The sequence below is a fragment of the Diplotaxodon limnothrissa genome, linkage group LG6 (genome assembly GCF_057381915.1).
Source record: "Diplotaxodon limnothrissa isolate DT_005_m linkage group LG6, D_limnothrissa_male_GT1.1, whole genome shotgun sequence".
Taxonomy (NCBI): Eukaryota; Metazoa; Chordata; class Actinopteri; order Cichliformes; family Cichlidae; genus Diplotaxodon; species Diplotaxodon limnothrissa.
Window position 1 is genome coordinate 43,849,863 of NC_140601.1, and position 21,468 is coordinate 43,871,330.

Consider the following 21,468-nt stretch of genomic DNA (forward strand, 5'->3'; position numbering starts at 1 on the left):
TGTGGAACCAGCTTCCAGTTTGGATTCAGGAGACAGACGGGATCATATAATTGTTGGTTTCTTCTCTGCATCATTTTCTTTACCTTACAGCATTGAGCACCTTGAGGAGACTGTTGTTGTGATTTGACATCTATAAATGAAACTGAATTGAGAAGTTGAATAAATCAGCTGCTTTTGTGCCTCTGGATCTGCCCCGAGCTGAACCCTTAAACAGCAACTTCACACCAAACAAACAGAGGAGGAGCACAAAGGAGGCGAGGCAGCAGCTTTTCTCTTAAATTAGTTTAATTTGTTGTGTACACTAAAAGTCAAATTTACACAGTGGTCTGAAAGAACCTGGGCATGCATGATAACCTCCCACAGGCTCTCCCACTGATTCCGTGTCCCATAGGAACTCCCCGTACATTTACAGTCCATAGTTTAACTGCACACAGTCTAAAGCCACAGTGAACTATGATTACATCCATTTCATCTTTACAATGTGCAAAATCCTCCAGGCTCGGCCGACAGTAGTATGAGCAACAGAAAACAGACCGATGGAAGCAGCCGTTGGTCCCTTCGTTCCCCTTCGATGCGAGCGGCCTTCAGCTCGCCGACGCTCGAAACCGATCGTCCCGTTTTTAAACAAAGTAACAACCGGAACGTCTGATGGCAGAAGCGCCGGCGTGAAGAACAAAAACAGACGAGCGAGGGTGTACAGGATTATTTTAAAAAGCTTCACGGAAAAAAAACAAACAGATTAAAACTGAAGGACGAACGAAGACGAGGGGACGAAACACTCGGCGGGATTCTGCAGGCAGTGTGGTTTCAAGTCCATAAATAGATTCAGATTTTATATATACGTATATAAATGTATGAATTCACAGAAACTTCCACTTCAGTTTGATTCAGCTTCCTTCAAGCTCCGCCCCCACACGTGTAAAATCAGCAGGAATCAAGGAGCCCATTTAAAAACAAAAAAAAAACAAAAACATTGAATCCCTGATTATTTACACACACGACAACAACACACACACACACACACCCGACACGGCCTGAACGCACAAATCCCACTTCCTGTCAGCTTTACCACGTGCTGCCCCTCCTCCACGCCGTGCCCCACCAAATAATGAGAAAAGCTTCACTTTATCCAGAGAAATAACTGAAAATCAACAAAAAGCTAACTTAATTAAAAAAAACAAGAGCTTGATAAAATGGGCGGGGCCAGCAGAGTGAGCAGGTGATGTCTGGAGGCGTGGCCGGGGCTTCAGTCTGGCGTGGCGTGTGACCCGAGCGGCGTCAGCGTGGCGGGAAACATCAGCACCTTGGCCTGCATGAAGGACAGGTCGGGCAGCGCCGCAATCACTTTGGCCGCCTCCTCGCTCAGATTCTCATCTTTCCTCGGCTTCCTGCCAAACAGGAAGTGACCAGTTTTTTAAACGCATGAACATAACATTTGTAGTTGATGACATCATCAGTGTGCCACTGACACAAACTGTTACAAACTGCACCCAGATCAGCTGAGTGTGAATGACCTGCATGTCTGACACACAGCAGCGTGCGCACACACACACACGCACGCACACACGCACGTGCACACACACACACACACACACACACACACACGCACGCACGTGCACACACACACACGCACGTGCACACACACACACGCACGCACGTGCACACACACACACACACGCGTGCGCGCACACGCACGCACACACAGGCCTGAGCTGTCAGGTGGACGTCTGCTGAATGTGGATCCACACCGGAGCGCTCACAGATTCACGCCAAAATTCACCACAGTACTTTAAATTGTTATTCCACTTATATTTAGCCATAGCCAATCATAGTTGAGCGTCAGCTGTGAGGTCATTCCTCAGGAGTTCCACCTGCAGCCGATCCTGATTTCATGCTTTCACAGGAAATTGGGGACAAACCAGAAGCGCTTTGACCTCTGACCTGGTGGAGGTGCTGGTCTTCTCCACGGTGGACATCAGGCGGGCGAAGGCGTCGGCCATGCGGCTCCCGGAGCTGCCCGAGTCCAGCTTGGCGGTGGTCAGTTCGAATAGCTCGGGGTCGACGCCTGAAATGCAGAAGAAAGATCAGGGAGGCGGAGCTTAAACTTCACCAACAATCCAACAGTGAGAAACTCGGAGGAGGCGAGCTGGGAGCTTCCTCCTCGGAGGTTCGCACCTGCACAAAAACGGTCGTGCTTGGCGTGATTAAAAGAGAAACTGAAGGACTGGAGCAGCTGTGAGGCGTGTCCGCCGCAGCGATCCGTTCTGAGATCAGCGTGTGCTTAAATGGTGAGCACCCGGCGGACCCGCCTCGCTTTCTGCTGCCTGCGGGACAGTCACATGACCTCATACCGACCTTCCTGTGCCGACCACCCCACACACCAGCATCAGTCAGGACATCATTCATGATTTTAAAAATCTGAGCTGGGAAGCAGTCACGTGACTAAAATGACATTAAAATTAGCACCAGGATCAAACCTCGGGATGGTCATGTGACCCGGTCAGGAAGCACGAGAGTGCGGTGAGTGAGAGGAGCAGATGGAGGTTAATTCAAAGGAGGAGGATGCTGGAGCTGACCTGGGATGGAGGGTGAGCTGCTGGAGCCTGAGTCCTCCACAGGACCAAAGAAGTCCAGGTTTAAGAGAGACGAGCCTCCGCTGGCTGCAGAGCCGGGCGAGCGAGGTTAACGCACACAGTCAGAGAGAGAGAGAGACACATGCAGCAGAGTCAGTGAGAGAAACCGGAGACGATCGTTTCCACATGCAGCAGATTTCTCACAGTCTGCACATGCTCAGTGCACCGCTTCACTGAAGCCCACGACGTTTGGACTGTAGCAGGTGGGAGGAGCATTTAGGACCGTGTTATCCAATCAGAGCACTTCGCTCTCACACTGCAGGCTTGTTGGTCCTAAAGTATTTAAAATTAGAATGGGAGGCGGAGCCTTCAGTTTTCCTCTGAAACCACAGCAGCTCCAGCCTGCTGAGTTACTGATGCTTCAGGGACTGCAAACCGCTCTGGAACCCTACGAGGTGACCTGAACACATACGTGCAGGTCAGGTGGCACACCGCCCCCGCAGAGCGATGACGCAGCACACACTGGTAGACCACACGTTATGAACACATGACACAGCAGCACGGCGCCGCAGTCAGCCTCTTATGGAGTTTTCAGACTTCAGCGAGCGTCACTGATGGCTGACGCAAGGAAGCGAATGAACTTTCAAAATAAGAGTGAGGGGACGGTTCACCAACAAAGACATGGCATCATTGGGCGCCCTCTGACATCTGTGACTGTGGGCCACAGCGACTCAGTCAGGAAACAGGAAGTGACTGATGGTTGTTTTATACACAGATCGCCTCCTGGTGTGTGATTGGCTGTGAAGTACAAACTGAAGCAGCTAACAGGAAACACTACAATAAATAGAGGAAGTGGAAGAAGAGAAGAGCTGTGAGCGGGAGGAGGAGGAGTCAGTGCGGCAGAGGCAGCGGGGTCACCTACCATCAAGCGGGTTGGTAAGGCCACTGCTGCTCCAGTCGAACTGGACGGGTGGGAGCGCCTCCTGCAGGAGGAGAGGCAGCAGGTCAGTCATGTACCAGGTGTGTGTGAGAATCATGTTTAAACACAAGGACACGCCCACACGTGGGAATGGTGTCAGGGTTAATTCCTCATGTTACATATGTCACAGCTGTTGTTCGCCCTCGTGATGGCGAGGACTTCACCTGTCATCGCTTGGAGGAAACGACGTCAAAAAGTCAAAAACAAAGATTCAAACTGTGGCAGTCAGCGTTTCTCACTATCAGCCAATCACATTGTATTTGAATCCTGCTCGGAGGTCACCTGTCGGCCCGCCTCCCCGTCTCACCTGGACCGAGTCTGTAGGACAGGAGCTTTTCTCAGGTACCAGCGGCGGCGCCTGCGCGATTGAGGCGATCATCTCTGCAGCAGAGACGGGCTTCACGGGCTCTTTGGTTGGCTCCAGCATCCCCTACACACACACACGCACGCACGCACGCACGCACACACACACACACACACACACACACACACACACGCACACACACCTCAAATGACAAACGCGTTTAAACAGCCTGCAGCGCTGCCTGGCGGCCTCCTCGTAGATGCATGGATGGTACAAATGTGAAAGTCTGTGATGTTTCATTTACTGCAGTCACGAGATTTTCAGAAAACTTGACCTCTGACTTTTAGGTCAAGGTATCAACTTCATCCTGCGTCACATCTGAAGTTCCCAAACGCACGTACCTGTCAGCGTTTCACAGCTAGAAATGAGAATAACTGATGTTCCTGCCGTAATGAAACTGTCTGTATCACCACTGTTCCTGTTCTCAAGTTCCCAAAACTTAAAGATCTTCATCTTGTCCTGAAATCAAGCAGGAAGCAGTTTTCTGTCCCCCTCCCGCCCCTGCTTACATCAGCTGATCAACAGCTGATCCTTCACAGTCACTGTGGAGCTGAGCGCTCATCTTTATTTACCTGCGGCTTTAATTTAGCTGTTAGTAACATCTTAAACGTGCTGCATGAGTAAACCTGACTTTATGTCGCTGTAAATAGAGTCTGTTGGATGCACTCACCAGGCCGGCGGCGTACATGGGCACGATGACCGGCTGCTTCTTCTGTCCTGTGAACAGCTGAAACATGGAAATCAGACCGATTAGGATTCAAACCTCGAGCGCAGCTGCCGCCTCAGCAGGAACGCCTTTAGTCATACCAACAAATGACCAGGAACCATCTTTTATCTACAGTCTATGTTGAAGAGTATCTGGGCGGGGCTAGGAGACGACGCATTCAGAGGGGAGCAGCGTGTACTCACGATGTTTCTGGTGTCGATGCCGAGGCAGCAGAGCAGTGCTTTGTTGCAGTGGGAGCCGCCCCACTGGTATCTGAGGCCGAACGCCTCGTGGATGTCCTGAAGCTGCGTCCACACGCCACCGTACACGGACCTGTGGCAGCCAATCAGACGCAGCGGAGTCAAAAACAGGGTTCATGAGTGGGAGCAGCTCTTAATGGAGCGGGTACGGAAACACCTATGGATCACTCATAACCAGGAGGTTCGCTGAGGAGACCCTCACCTCTTGCATGACGATTTCTTCTCCTCCCCCTCCTCAGCTCCGGGGCGTCTGTCCTCAGGAGGCTCCAGGACAGCCTTCAGGGACACCACCTGGTCCTCCAGCAGTCGGGTGGCGCTCTGAGGGAAGCTCACCTGGAACAGCTTCTCCACACGGCTGAACAGCGATGCCTGCAGAGAGATGGCAGCGTCAGACTCAACTTCACAGTCTGGGCCTGACTACAGTTAAAGGGGCGCTTCACCCTCAGGTGAAGGTGATGGTGCAAAGAGTCCAAAGGGCAGAGCTGCTGGTTCATATCTGCTTTAACTTCGTGCTGTACGAGCCCACAGTGAGACTGGCCTTATTCACACTGTCATACCAGTTTGCAGGTTTTTAATGGTTTCGTTGTTATTATGTAACGGCTGCTGTGGATTTAAGTCCCTCAGAAATGGACAATAAACATCTGTCTGTGCTGATAAACTGACAGTCTGAATGACTTCCCTGCAGACACTTCTCGCTGCTTTCAGTAGGGATGGGTACCGGTATCATGGCACCGGTTCTGTCATAAACGGCAGTAACCAGACCGTTTAAGCACCGTGTCAAAAGTACCGGTTTGGCACCGGTATCGGATAAAACCTAAACGATACCCATCCCTAGCTTTCAGTCTGTGTTGTGTTTACTGACTTTACATGTTTCTAATATTAAACTTTGATCACTTTGATCACTTTGCTGCTGTTTAACTCACAGAGGGGTCGATAAACTCTGGGCCAACTTATCGAGCCGCTGTCACGTCGTGACTGGAATCCCCAGTCTTCCAGTTCCTTGGAATTCAATCAGCTGATTTGAGTTTGTGTGCCGGAGGAGGAAAATAGGGGCGGTCTGCGTGGACGTGGACACTACTTTGATTTTTATTGGACTAAAGGACGAGATAATGAAGAAACAACCGCATTATGCTGCTAACACAAGCACCTGCACAGACAGCATGCTAGTGCTAAGCTAGCCGAGAGCCCAGAGTGATGTTAAAGCTGAACTTCAACAGTCTACCTGTTCATGTTTCTACAGTAGAATCACCATGACGACCGTGCTGGTTTCCATCTTTGCTTTGTGTTCATACCTAAACACTAAGAGAACGATCACGCGTGTCATTAGCAACTACCAACCTGTATATTTTATTTATTGTTTACTCTATTTAATATGTAAAATACACACACACACGTAGAAAAACATATTTAGTACACACATCCAGTAATGCATACACTCTTATATTGTACATATATTTATTACCATCCTTATATTTTGCTTGTTTTATGTTATTGTATTTTTTGCACACCTCTGTCGCTTGTGAAGCTCGCACACAAGAATTTCACTCGCATGTGCTGTACCGTGTAGCTGCACACGTGATGTGACAATAAAGGTGATTTGATTTAGCGCAGAGCAGCGTGTTGGTGTGTGGGGCTGTGACCTCATGTTGTTAAACTGTGATGATGACATAGGGCTGCTCAATTAATCGAATTTTAATCTCGATTACTATCTGGGCTTTCAACGATCATTAAAAATGACTGAGCCGATTATCAGCCCCTCCCTCGTGCTTTACTCTCGCGCTGCTCCGTGTGGCAAATCGAGCGCACCTCTCTGCGTTTCGAACACGTGTCACAACAATTAAGAGGACCTGAGGGAAGCTCAAAAAGCTGAGCAGTTATTTGGAGAGGAGAGTGACTGCTGCTGGTTGAACAGAGGTAAAAAACTTCAGTGGTGTGGAAACATTATGGGTTCAGTCAGACGTGGATCAAGTAGACACAGTGTGTAAACTTTGCTACAGTGTCGTAGCTGCACCACAGAGCAACACTGCAAAGCTCACTAAACATAGATGTTGACATTTTTCATTTATTTCTTATATTGCAAACATTTGCACTGTTATCAGTATTTGCACTGTTTTATATTATTTTTTAAAGTCATTATTCAACACGTTGTTATTGTTAAATAAATATCGTCAAATAATCGAGATTATCATTTTTGCCATAATCGAGCCGCCCTATTATGACACAACGAGTTTCAGCACATTTTATGGAGAAATGCAGAAGTAATGAAGTAAAATACTGAGTTACTTTGAAGTACTCTGAGTAATTAATGACATTTCTTTGAGTAATGAGCCAACACTGAGGGAAATCCCTCCAACATGCACAAACATGTGACCCACAGCAGAAAGTCTTTGATACGCTGCCGAGTCTCAAACAGGAGCCAATGAGGAATCAATCAGTGATATTGATGATGGAATCAGAAACGCTAAATTCCTATCACTTCCTGTCCCTACAGGCGCATGATTCGAGATGTTGACCGACCTTCCCACCTGACCCAAACCTGCCATCCTTCATCATCATCAGTCTGAGTTCACCTGTGCACATCCACAGGAGCAGGTGAGTGAGCATGCTCAGAGTTTAGAAACAGCTCTACCTTCATCCGGAGGAACCTAATGACAGCGGTGCTAAAGCCTCACACGGATCCTCTTAAGGAGAACTTAACCCAAAAAGTTCCAGCTGCAAACTATTTTTTAAATTTGACAGATATTGCAGATCCTGGATGAAGACATCCTGGATACAGTGTACAAAGTACGTGGTGGCGGCGGTCTGCGGGCCCCTCCTACTGTGTTGTTCGCCTGCCAGCCACAGCAGAAAGTGCTGAAGCGACACGGAGCGCCGCGGGTCTGCAGCCTGTCTGAGCGCTTCATGCTCGGGTTTGTTTAACTCGGTGAACTCCGAGCCCAGAGTCGTGTGTGTGGACGACACATCTGCACAGCGGAAGTGTGTGAGTCAGCTGGGTGTGAGCAGAGGAAGTGGAACAGATTTAAAGCTTTCACATTAACTTCCTGTTTGGGTTGTGGACAGCACATCGTTATCATGACCTTTAAGACAGGAAACGTGTAATCCTGCTCTAACTGAATCAGTGTGATGTCACAGGTTTCTGGAGTATCTCTGCATTTTAAACATGGGAAACAGAATCACGTCCCAGTCCTCCCAGTGTGCCCAGTGTCCCTTACCGGCTGACTGTCAGTGCTGCTGGGTTCTTCGCCGACCGCAGGTGCTTTACTCTCATGCCACTCCTCCTCCTGCTTCTCCTCTTCCACTCCTCTGCTATCTGCAGGAAGTGAGACGCTCGTCTCAGCGCTGAACGCCACCCATGAAGCCCCCTCTTCCTCCTCCTGCTGCTGCTCCCCGAAGGCGCTCCACCCGGCGTCGCTCTCGCCGCCACCGGCCGAGCTGAAATTCCCAAAACTGTTGCTCACAGGGAAGTCGGCAAACTTTCCTCCCTCCTCCCCCTCGTTTTCACCCGAGTTAAATTTGGGGGAGTTGAAGTCGCCAAAGTCGTCGTCTTCTTCTGCGTTGTCCTTGGCGGTCGCAGCTTCCTGCACCAGAGCAGAACTCTGTAATCCGACCGGATCGTGCTGAACCTCCAACTGATCGAAGTCTGCGAAGCCTTGAGCGCCGAAAGAGCCGGCGTCTCCGAAGTCCCCGAAGTCTTCGTCGCCGTCTTCGGCCATCTGGCTGTCGTCAGCGGGTGTGGCGGATTCCCCCTGGAGTGGGGGCGAGGGCACCGAGCCCGTGGTGCTCACGTCGCCGTACTCCTCCAGAGCGTCGGTGGACAGTGGACGGCCAAACGACGTCTCCGTTTCGGTCTCCGTCTCGTTCCCGGAGCTCTTCTCATCCGATTGCCTCGCCTCGCTGTCTCCGGTTGTGTCGGGCAGGAGCTGCTTTTCACCGCAGCCGTCTACAGAACCGTTGCTGTCAGCTACATCCGCCCTGTTCACGGCGAACAGTTTGTCAGTGCAAACGGCCTCTGAGGCGCCACAATCTGCCGCCAAGGCCACATCCCTTTGTCGAGAGTCAGCATCCATGTGAGCACGCCGGTCCGGCGTCTCAGCGGGGACGCAGAGAGACTCTGAGCAGAATGCGTCGTTTTCAGTTCTGTTTGTGTCCCTGACATCGTCCTCTGAAGTCAGTCCCTGCTCTACATTATGGCTGACGCCCGGTGGACAGTGCGAGCTCGCCGTCTGGTCGAGGCGTCCGTCAGCATCGGAAAAAGCAGCAAAGTCTGCAAAGTTGTCCTCCGGGCCTCCGGCACTGCCCGTGTCCTCGGGGGACGTTCCTTTTATGCGATCATGGACAGAATTCTGGGAGGAAGGACTTCCCTGAACATCAAACCCGTTTGTGAGCACCTCGCCGCCATTACAATCCGCGGTGTCGCTCGCAGTCAAGTCCACACAGCTGGCGAGGACCTTTTTCATCTCAGTTCTTTCTGAGGCACTCGCCAGCACGACACCGTTCGCCTTTGAGAGCTCATCACTGCGGCTGCGGGCGCCATTCGTGGAGCCATGGCTGAAGCCCACCACCCCTCTGCTGTTGATCAGCTCCGGCGGCGAAGTGGCGGTCAGAGCCTGCGTCTGGTTAAAAGTGGTCGGAGTGTCAAACTCTGAGAAGCTGATGCTGTTCGGGATGCCAGAGAAGGTGCCAAAATCTCCGAACTCATCGTCCTCTTCCTCAGCGCCGTCCTCCATGGGTGGCGGAGAGGAGGAGTACATGCGGATCACGTCTGGCTCCATGACTCTGCGGTGATCGAAGAATCCTCCGGGCTATACCTGAAAGAGCGAGAGAACGTCGTGAGCAGCGAATCACAGGACAAACATTCAAAAATAAGTAAAAAAACAGTAGCGCGCTTCATCCACGCGGCGAGGAGCCGAGCACGCCTCTCAGCAACACCGATGATCTCCAACGAGAGGCTCGAGTCACAGCTCATCGAGTAATACGAGCCCCGAGAGTGCAGACGGCGTCAAAGCGACGGCGAAACACACCGTCACAAACACATCATCGACAGAAATGAGGAAATGAAACCCCGCCCTCCTGCTCTGATGTCACTGCTGCGGGATCACATCATCACTGCAGCGTGAACATGAAAGCGTGTTGTTTGAATGAACACGATAGAAGTCGACAGGCGTGGACACAAACGCCTCTCACAACACGGAGCATCAACCTGATGTTCAGCACCGAGCTTTAAACAGGACTCTGACTCATCACTAATAATCTTATTTATTTATGTGATTAACAAAAATGATGATGTCAGAAACTATATGACTTTATTCTGCTGACATCACAGTTCTGATCACACACACAGCTTTCACAAATGTATAAGATAATAAAATTTTTGTCACTAAATAAAAACAAACACCATTTTTAAAGTAACCTGTCTCCTGTCTTACTTCTGATTTCAGCTGTGCGCTCTCTCTCTCGCCCTGTGACCCTGTGACCCCTGACACCTGGCGTGTGGGGGCCTGATGTCATTATTTCTTTTCATTAACTGTATTTGTGTGCTTGAATCACGTTTCCAAATCCTGATCTGAAGCGAGCACAGACCTCAGCTCTTTAAAATTTCACTGAGTTTGGACTGAAACAACCAGCCAGGTAAGGAAACACCTGAGTTTCTGATGAAGGTACCTTCCTGCAGCTCTGCAGGGGAAGTCCCTCTCGGGTTACCTGCTGGCCTGGACGGCCTGTGTTTGTGCTGTGACCGGCGGTGGGCGGAGCCTACCTGTGTTTGGTAGAGCTGAGCTGGACTTCAGGTATGCAGTCCTGTCAGGGGAGCGCGAGCCGTTTAACCCCTCAGACCCCACAAACGGTGACGTGTTAACGTCAGGGCAGGTAAACATGTTTAAGATGGGTTTACCTGCGCACTCAGCGGGGTCACCTTCAACAGGCGCTCAGCCTCCTGACAGTCGTTCTACACCTGACACTGTGAGCCCCCCCCCCCCGCAGTCTCACCTGTCTGACGTCAGCGCTTAAAGTGCAGCTAACAAGCTAACGTAGCAGGCTCAGTAAACTCCCAGGTAGCTTAGCAGGCTAAACGACGGAGGGCTGAGAGTTTGTCCCGAGCAGAACCGACTTGTCTGAGCCCAGCCCGAGCCCGACAGGGAAGCTAGCAGGACAGCTCGGCGGCTAATAGCAGCCCGAGCTCGGCGGGACTAGCTCGGTCAGCTTGTGTGGAAAGCTGAAGCCAGCTTGATTACTATGCTGGTACTTTACCGGGCGGCTCTGCTGGCACACAGCGGCGGTACACAGATAAACACAGGCCGGGGACCCTTCAGGAACGAGTCGGTTTGACGTTAGCTGCTCCTGCTAACTGCGCAGCTAGCTTCACCAACGACAACAAGCCAAGAAGCAGCTGAGCTAGCATTAGCTTAGCTTAGCTCAGCGTTTCGTGTGACAACAACTGTCTCATCCCGAAGGAAAGAGCCGGGCTCACCGTCAGAGGCCGCCCGCTGGCGTCCATGGTTCGGTTCCACACGGGCTGTCGTCGGAGCGGGACGGCTGACTGTGAAGCCCGTGCTGAAGGTGGAGTCCGCCGGCTGCTGCTGCTGCCCTGCCTCACGATCACCCAGCATGCACCGCTGCGTTCTGCTGCTCCACAAACTTCCAGGTGGAACAGGTGGATGGATGTAACTGAGTACTCATACTCATGTACACCAGTTGGCCGCTTGTACTCGAGTATTCCTGAACCACGCCTCTCTCCCAGCACTTTTTAAAATCCAAACTTTATTTCTTTAAGTGGAAAGCGCTGTTACAAACTCCGCTGAGCAGACCTAAATATGAAAAATAATCGGACTGGGCACAAGTCCAAGCTGCCTCAGAGCAAGAGGAGGTCCACCTGGACAGGTGCACCTCTGTGGCAGAGCTGACGGAGAGAGACAGACAGATGGCCAGTTCACATTCACACCTTTAGTCAGTTTAGAGTCACCTGTTAACCCGACCCCACTGACTGTTTGGACTGTGGGCGAGAACCCACACAGGAAGCACCTGCAGAACAACAATATGTTGTGTGAATGCACCTTTCTAAAGTCCCTCCTCAGTGATTTAAAGCACACGTGTGTCTAATTATTCGAGACGGGAAAAGCGTCTCAACCATTAAATTCGAGCTGGTGTGGGCCCCGGGGTCTGGCATGAAATAAACCCGACACTTGGATAAAAGGAGGCTGAAGTGTTCGTATACTCAGCCCAGCTCCACACTGGCGTCTCCCACACTGCTCTTAACCTGCTTCTGCTCAGCTGTGCTGAGAATCGTAACAGCGATGGTTGGGACAGAACAGATTCGTCTGGATTTCAAATCTTCTCTGTTTTCAGTGATATAACTTTAGTAACAAGCACCTCATTCTTTTCTCTCTCTCTCTTTTGCCATGTTTTCCAGGTAACCTATATTTGACAACAGCTTGATAAAAAGAAATTCTGTTTTTGGTGTCACTCCAATATTTTTAGTGGCCACCCCTATGAAAACATTCTGGAGGCGCCCCTGGCCGTTCTGTCTGCTGACCAGCTCTGACGTTCAGGATTCGTGTTTGGACTGAACCTGCTCAGCAGAGCCACAGCTGACAGGTATCTGGGAGGTACCGTGTCTCTGCACACCTGAAAATAATGTGAGAAAACTCCAAAAAGCCCACTCTCTCAGTGTTTGGCTGTCAGGGTGTCAGGACGCAGTGTAAATAAAGCAGAATGCAAAGACTCACAAATCTCATGATATGTGATGTTTGATTCACAGAACACTGAAATCATATCGAATATTTATACATTTTCCTGTTTCATTTCATTTTGATGGCAGCAACTTTAAAGAAACAGCAGGAGGAACATTTATCAGGTGAGCTGTCAGCAGGTGGGTCACATGGTCGGGTGTAAACAGACCTCTCTTAAAACTGATCTGAGGTCAGACCCGCCCAGGCATGGACGCCGCGTCCTCTGGAGCGCTGCACAGAGTACTGACATCAGTGTGCTCTCCGCCTGTGCAACCACATTTTTAATATATAAAAGGAGTCAGTGTGTGTAGAGGTCAAAGGTCATGTCAAAGCTGGGAAAGGTTCTGAAATCATTTATCTTGGCAGCTTCGTTTGTGTGGTGGGGGTAGGCTTTAATCACAATCAGAAAACTTTATTGATCCCTGGGGGAAATTACTTTTCGTTACAGTGCTCCATTACAAACAAGCATTAACAGAGACAGACAAGACACTAACTAAGAATAGCACCATATATACAACCATATATATACATAAAAGTCACTTATTAATAAATAGCTGAAAAAGAACATGTGCAAGAAGGGTGTAGCTGTTGCAGTAAACAGTGTGTTAGGTGGAGGAGTTGTACAGGGAGCCACAGGCAGGAATGATTTCCTGTGTCGTTCAGTGGTGCTTTTCGGTAATCTCAGTCTCTCACTGAACGAGCTCCTGTGACTGACCAACATGTCATGGAGTGGGTGGGAGGTGTTATCCAACATTGTCTTTATCTTGGACAGCATCCGCCTCTCCGACACCACCTTGAGGGAGTCCAGCTCCATCCCCACAACATTGCTGGCCTTACGGATCAGTTTATTAAGTCTGTTGGCATCTGCGACCCTCAGCCTGCTCCCCCAGCATGCAACAGCATAGAGGATCGCACTGGCCACCACAGACTCATAGAAAATCCTCAGCATTTTCTGGCAGATGTTGAAGGACCTCAGTCGCCTCGAAAAATAGAGACGACTCTGGCCCTTCCTGTAAAGTGCTGTGGTGTTTTTAGCCCAGTCCAGTTTATTGTCAATGTGTACTCCAAGGTATTTATAGTCCTCCACAATGTCAACACTGACCCCCTGGATTGAAACAGGGGTCAAGTGTTTCCTGGTCTTCCTGAAGTCCACGATCAGTTCCTTGGTCTTTGCCACGTTGAGCTGCAGATGATTCTGCTCACACCACGTGACAAAGGAGTCGACCACAGCCCGGTACTCTGTCTCATCATCCCTGCTGATGCATCCAACCACCGCAGAGTCATCAGAAAACTTCTGAAGATGGCAGGTCTCTGTGCAGTGGCTGAAGTCTGTGGTGTAGAGGGTGAAGAGGAAGGGGGAGAGGACAGTCCCCTGTGGTGCCCCTGTGTTGCTGATCACCTTGTCAGACACACACTGTGGGAGACGTACATATTGTGGTCTTCCTGTCAGGTAATCAACAATCCAACAATCTGCTGTGAGCCCTCCACCTGCTTCCTGTCAGACTCGGGCTAGCGTCATGAGCACTTTACTGTAAAAGGTAACATCAGTTATTTGCTTTTTAACATCTGCTTTTGGACCCAGCTGACTTTGTGCTGAAACAGAGACAGCTTCATGCTGTCACCAGCAATGATTTCATCTGCCTCTGTCTGCAGGAACTGATGTAGATTAACCACGTCTGGTCCTCCGGCCTCCGCGGCTGTAGCTCAGGGGGTGGAGCAGGTCATATCCTAATTGGAAGGTTGGCAATCCAGTAATAACATATATGTACACAGCTGTTATATTTTAATCTGACCGAGGCCAACAGATAAAAGTCTAACAGTATTTATTTAAGGGTTAATAATATTGTAGTTCCTGCAGCTCACCAGCAGAGGGCGGAGTCTGACGTTGATCTTGCTGTGAGAAACAGACATGTGATGATGTGGTTATAATAATGATAATAATAATAATATTGTAATTGTCTCTGTTCCATGTGAAGGGATTTTCCTTAAGCAGGAGAAATTATCTCCATGAAAAGGAACAGGTTCGGCCATCGCACAGTGGAACAAGTTCTCTTCTTAAAAAAAAAGAAAAAGGGTTACCTTAAATGCATCATGTTTTTAATTTCGAAGTTCATAAGCATTTTCCTTTTCCATTTCACAATCAATTCTACCCCCAGGTCCAAAAATATAAATAGGAAAAATTCCCTAATATAATATTATTTATAAATACACCCGTCTAGCGATTAATTGCATTAGTGCATGGAGGCAAGACCTCAGAGCATACTCCATAATGTATTGTACATTATTATATGTATGTTATATGTAGCGTGGTATTTTTCAATTATTTTATGTACCAACATCAAGAAGTCACAAGCAAAGAAAGACCACACCATGGTGCATGTTTAAACAAGGAGAGTTTACTGGTCAAAATTATTTATTAAACAAATAAAACACATTTTTTTAACCACCAAAAAATACACGTTCAAAGCAACACAACAGCGGCCCAATATCAGACAGAACTCCACTCTGTAGAGTGAGCAATCTTAATGAAGCAGTTGGTTTTATTTTGTGGATTCGAGCTGCTCTTCATATTTTTGGCCACCAGATGTCACCAGAGAGGACTGTGTTGAAAAGCTTCGAGTAATGAACCGTTTTTCAATACAAGCTTCAGAAAGCTTCTTCTGCCCATCACTAGTGTTATGTGACGGCTGTGTGCAGGCAGGAGTAGTAGTAGGAGGACCCAATGTGCAGACACTCGGAGACGCAAAGTGAACTCAAAACAGCTTTAATGCTGAACTCAAAAGGGTAACAAAACTGAGAATACAAAATACACCTACGCAGACAGAACACACAGCAAGATGAGGGTAGATCACAACACCAACAAACTGAAACACAGGGCTTAAATACACAGAGGGAGCAATCAGGGAGGGAAACAGCTGGGGCAAATCAGGCCTAACGAGACAAAGGAAGCAAAACCAGACACATTTACATGAGACACGGACTTTCAAAGTAAAACAGGAAACATAACACAGACTGAACTTACAGACAGACTCACAAGCAGGCACTGCAACAGAGGGAACAGAGACGTGAGACCAGGGCAGACACGGGGATATAGCCGACAGGGGAGACAGCAACTAAGGATTACACAGAGACATAAACCATAAGAAAGAACTCTAACAAAGAAACCAAAGACTGGAAATGATAAATAATATAATAAACTCAAAAACCCGGGGTCAACGACCCAGGCATCCAAACAGTTTGTGGTCATTTGGAGATCAAGCTGAATTTACTGTATACTTCATATTCACCTTCCTATGTTGTGATTGGAGGATTCATTTTTGCTTTGACCTTTTAACAGATGTTCATTTGCCCCAAGACTTTTTGCTTGTCAGGTTATTTTTCTACAAGTGTACAATAATTATAAGGAATGACCAAATTCAATTACATTAGCCCTTTAATCATATTTGGGTTATGTGTCACCCTTTTTAACTGAGTAGTCCAAAATCAGTCGAATCCACAGTAATCTGTCATACAAAGTCAATATTTGAGAATCTACTCGTTGGGTTCAGGTAGGATCGTAAGGAGACTGGCAGTGGTAACTCACCTTAAAGAAGGAATATCCCTCCACTCAGAATGAGACACTGACAACAACTTAAAGGGAGAAAAGTGATTTGAGTGTATTCAACCTTTAAATGGTCCAAAACATAGACATGAACAAAACATTTAAATCATTTCAAACATGTAAATCTCAACAATGTACAACATATCACTTAAAGTGTCCATAAATGTATCAGGTAGGCTGTCCATTTCAGTTCAGTGCACTTAGTATTCAGGGTTCTTAGTAAGTGTTCAAGTTATTTGGATTGTCTTTGGTCACAGTTTTGCTTTTAGATGCATCAGTTTTTTGTGTTAAGTGGAATCAGATCTGACCCAAAAAGGAAAAAAGTAACAACATAAAGCGTCTTGAGATTGCAGAAAAAACGTTAATCCAAAAAAATTGCAAATCGTTGCATCCTACCACCCTCCAAGGGAACAGGTGGCCTTCAGATTGAGAACGTCCTTTCTAGGCACCTCCAGTGGCATCCAGTCCTTAGATGGCACCGCTCGGTCCTTGCAGCAGATTTCTACCACATAAAAAAAACAATGCCCCCCTGCACAGCTGCAGACGGGTTTGCCCTCCTCCACGGTTATTCTGCTGGCAGCTGTTTGGATACGGGGCAAATATAAACAATGAAGACAAAGTAAGTGGAGCTCATGAAGTGAATCTCATACACCATGCTCCTCCATAAAACTGAAAAGAAGAACAAAATGAGCCACTCGATTTAACTGTGCCCATAACGACTCAGGTCTTTGATTATGCACTGACCTGCCAGTGATAACACTCTGCCTGTTCAGTCCATGAAACGGCCACACCAGTGTTTCCTACTCCACGATCACATCTCTCTGGATGGTGTTCCAAAGTTCTGAACACCAACCGTGAACAGTGACGACCCTGTACAGCTGGAACTGATCCACGTCAGCTGTTTTAGACACGATGCGCTCCCAGGTTTATCAGCCACAGAGGGAGCACAGCAGGATGCTGGCACTCCTTGACAGAAGATCAGAGTGAGCGCACACGTGCACGCGACTGTGCACAAACACAGCAGACTCTGGAGACCTGTCAGGTGCTTCATCATCATCATCAGTCTGAGCTCACCTGAGATCCACAGCTGCAGGTATTCATCTCAAACACCTAGAGCACTAAACTCCACCAGCTTTAAACGTGATGGAGTTTAAAAGTTTGTCTTCGAAACAGGAACAACATTGGAAATAGGGGTGGGTTTTTATAATCGATTCATCGATTAAAATCGATTCTGGCTTGGATAACGTGAAATCGATTCATTAAAATCCTGAATCGATTTTTTAAATATAAATTTATTTTGCCCGAAATGCCAGAATCTCTGGTGAAACCTCACAAAATTTCAAGAACCACCAAACAGTTAAGACAGTAAATGAGAGCAGGAACACGGCTTCTGCACATAGACTTAAACACACAGCGCGACCCGCGGATCAGAATCAGTGAGATGTCGCCTTTCTCACGGTCGGGGCTGAAAGCCGACAGCTCGCTGATCCTGATGTTTCGGTGGGTCGGCGCTTTGTGTTCACGCCATTTATGCGCTGATTCTAAAGCTGTTAGTTTGATCTCTCTCCAAACACTATTGACTGAACCAGCAGCAAAAGAAGATCCAAACTACGCTTCACATAAACATCGTCATGGATTCACTCTGACTTTTGCTGTTTTGCTTCCACCGCGATGCACAGCTCTCTCTCTCCCTCTCTCTCTCTCTCTCTGTACTTCAAGAACAGTTTCCCTTTCTTCATTATTCGCTTGCTTGTTACGCACAAGTCTACTGTTGCTTACAGCCTGTCGGCCGCTGTTTTTTTCCCTTTTACATACTTCCGAAAAGAAAACCTAATTTCTGCCGTTCAATACTGAACAAATTTAAACTTTCTAAAATTATGGAAAATGCAAAACGTTGTGTCTCTAATAAAACCGCTGCAACTCAGAGGTAACGTTCATGTGTTGATTCAAGGTTTTCTTTCGTTTTTGATGTACTGCAGAATATTTGTATAAAATCCAGGCCAGGAAAAATCACCTTCATGTTTTTCTGTTTTATCTTCAGCTACTTTGACACAAAGGCCTCTGCTGTGACGCTCACACCTGTGATAAAGTCTTGTGTCAGCTTCCTTTTTATTGATAAAAAATATGTAAATATACTGATCTGAATTATAATATTTCTGACTGTCAAAATTTCCCAGATTTAAATCGAATCGAATCGAATCGAATCGAATTAAATCGAATCGTGGATCGAATCGATTCGGGACCTTGTGAATCGGAATTGAATCGATTCTAGAAATCAGTGACGATACCCAGCCCTAATTGGAAACCATCCCGACTTTCATCCCGGGACATGTTTGTTATAATTTCTTTTTTTTTTTTTTTTTTTTTAGATTTTTTTTTTTTAGATTTTTTTTTTTTTTTTTTTTTGCCTGTCCCGTTTGGCTCTTTTGCCATCAGAATTGTTGTCTAAAGGCAAAGAAAGATGCCCAACGGATTTACTTTACCAAACTGACCATCCCAGCCTTGCCGTAATGGTCCATTTGATTCACCTTTTATTGTTTATTTTATTTTCACTTACTGAATACGGGACAGACTTGACTGGGGGAAAGAAGGGGAGAAAGAAAGAGGGAAAGAGAAACAGCTGAGAAGAGGGACGGGGGAGAAGGGCAAAAGACAAAAACCAACAGAACGGGCAGAGAAAAAAAAATGCACATATCAATCACCTGGATCACCTGCTGAGAAAGAAAAAAGAAAACAAGCAGAAGAGAACAAGAGTAATAGAATAAACAACATCACAATGATATATGGGAATATGACAGTAAATACTAAATGTTAAACATTATTGTGCAGCACATAAGATCAACAGAACACAGTGTGCTTTGAGGTAGGAGCCAAAAAGGGTGTAGTTTGTGGGTGTGATCACCCGTGTGTACACCTGTGAGCATGGACGCGCTTGTTTTTTGTTTTTTTTAAAAGGTTCCTTCATGTAATAATCTGCTAGAGGGTGTGGGGGGGCCACAGCCCCGTCCTCCAGGGTATGAAGCAGGTATGGAGGAGATCAAAACTCCAGACATCCAGAGGCCCCCAGAACACAAGAGACCAAGGAAGACCAACAGAGGGGCAGCCGCGCCACTGTCCCAGAAAGAGCTGAGGAGAGTCCCAGATGAGGGCTCACTCAGCAGCCGCGGAGCAGAAGCCAGGGGGAGTTGCAGTGACGCGCCCGTGAGCTCCGCCGGCAGCCAGCTGCGCCTGAGTGACCGAGCCCCAGGCCGAGAGGCCGGGGGCACCCCACCTCCGAAGTGGCCCGAGCGAGCCCCAGGCTCCAGGCCCCGATAAGCGGCCGCCAAGGAGTGAGCCGGTGTGTACCTGGACGCCCATCCCCGGACACAAAGAACCACCAACGCACCGATGTCTGAGGGGGTCCGCCACTGGCAGGGAAAGTGGTGGTGGGGGGAGATAGGCCTCCAAACCTTGGAGGGCCTGAGATGTCCCCAGAGAGGTGGCGCCTGACACCCAACCTGACATATAGACACAGACATACAGGCACACACAGATACAAACATCCATTCCCACCCTCATGCTCTCATATGCACTTACTCCACACTCAACCAACGTGGAGACAGACATAAAGAGACGTTGTACACACGATCACACTCCCCAAGCGTACTCTACAAACCGGGTCTAGGTGCCCCCGCCCCTGGAGGGGGGAACTGTTATAATTTCTGGGAAAGCTGCTGAATGACAGCAGAGTAATAATTCCCAGGACGAAGAGAAACTTTCACCTAAACTGGAAGTTTGTTTTCTAATGAGCTGAGACGGCTGCTGCCCTCTGTGTGCCACATTTCAAACACTGACAGCAGTCCTGTTGTTCCTGTATTACCTGCAGAAATACAAGAGCCTACAAATCTTCTGTCTAACCACCTGATCGGCAGGTTTGAGGACAAACGTCTCCTGCCCCGCTGCCACCCCAGGATCTAGACAGACGGGTCCAGTCTTGCCCGGCTGATTCCCAGGAAAATGTTTGAGTTTAACACAGTCGTTGCAGGTTTGGCACCTTCTCCTGAAACTTTGCTCCAGGCTGTTGGCAGTTTTCACTGCGGGCTGTACTTATCTCGCTCCTTTAGTGGTTGCAGTTGCTCATTATGTGACACAAATGCGTCCCCTTTGGGTTTGAGTGGACAGACTTCCAGGGCAAATGCATATATAAGCTTGTTTCCTGTTTTGTTGGAACAAGGAGCGCGGGATGAAACTAAGCCGTTTATCAGATCAACATGCATCAGAGGGGGTGACGCAGAAATCGATTGACAGATCAAATAATCACAGTTGGTGATGCTGCACTGACTCACACATTAACGTTTGTTAGTGGGAGTGTTTGAGTCCCGTGTGCTGTCGTGCTGATGATAACCGATCAGAGGGATTATTCTTTAATAAAAGGCGATGGTGAAATATTTGGCACCTGATGGAGGCGAAGGATCTGCTCCCATCAGCCACTCTGGATAAAAGTTTCTGACCTGTGTGGAGAATTTGACAGGAAACCAACTTGCTTTCTCTCAGTCCTGAGCTTTGATTGGCTCTTTGGCTGTGGAAACATTTCAGGCCCCTGTATGCACACCCGTAGCTGCAGCCAGATATGTTATATATTAAAGGAATGCCAGAGGCTGTAGGGGTGATGCAGTTCTGTGGAAGTGAGGCTGCAGGTAACCTTATCTACCTGACGAACACACCTGCCTGAATGTGTCTAAGGACAGTGCAGAGAGAGGCGGAGCCCAGATCCAAATCCTTCCAACGTTTTTCATATGAAATGTGTCAGCAGACTTTCAGCTCATAACAACCTCTCAGCCTTCAGAGGGACGTTTACCTGAGCGCACCTTTCTCAGGAACGCAGAATGACCAGAATCCCTCGTCGCCGCTGACTTGACTCGCTGCGCCGCACAGAGAAAGAAGTTTACAGATCGCAGTGCCTGACCTCAGAACAGCCCACACCTCACCCGGCACCGAGCGTACCTGGAGGCAGAGGACGAGCTGCATGCGTCCGTCAGGTGTTTCTGCAAACACAGGTGAGTGCAGACGGCTGCGTTCACGAGTGCTGCTGACGCTCTCTGTATGCACTCGTCTGCATACAGCGGGCTCTGAGCGTAACCATCACTTTCATTCGTTTCCAGTTTTACTACAGCAGACTTCAGATGCATTAACAGTGTGTCCCAGAGCTGCTTTCTGCACACAAGTTAAAATAAATCTGGATTTCACGACGAATAACATCTACATGAAAAAGTTTATATATC

General features: G+C 48.2%; 1 protein-coding gene across 2 annotated transcripts; it reads right to left on the bottom strand.

Annotated features, from left to right (window-relative positions):
* Window positions 1–210: 210 nt before the first annotated feature.
* On the bottom strand, window positions 211–11,479 carry aftpha (aftiphilin a). 2 transcript variants are annotated; one of them, XM_085355288.1, is made up of 10 exons: window positions 11,349–11,479; window positions 8,095–9,690; window positions 5,085–5,251; window positions 4,826–4,955; window positions 4,587–4,643; window positions 3,860–3,982; window positions 3,496–3,556; window positions 2,577–2,660; window positions 1,942–2,065; window positions 211–1,388 (listed from the first exon to the last, which is right to left on the bottom strand). In XM_085355288.1, the coding sequence occupies exons 2-10, from the start codon at window positions 9,652–9,654 to the stop codon at window positions 1,247–1,249; spliced, it is 2,448 nt and encodes an 815-aa protein (XP_085211414.1). In that variant the 5' UTR covers window positions 9,655–9,690; window positions 11,349–11,479; the 3' UTR covers window positions 211–1,246. The 2 variants fall into 2 exon arrangements, with proteins under 2 accessions (XP_085211414.1, XP_085211415.1); XM_085355289.1 differs by lacking the exon at window positions 2,577–2,660.
* Window positions 11,480–21,468: the final 9,989 nt, after the last annotated feature.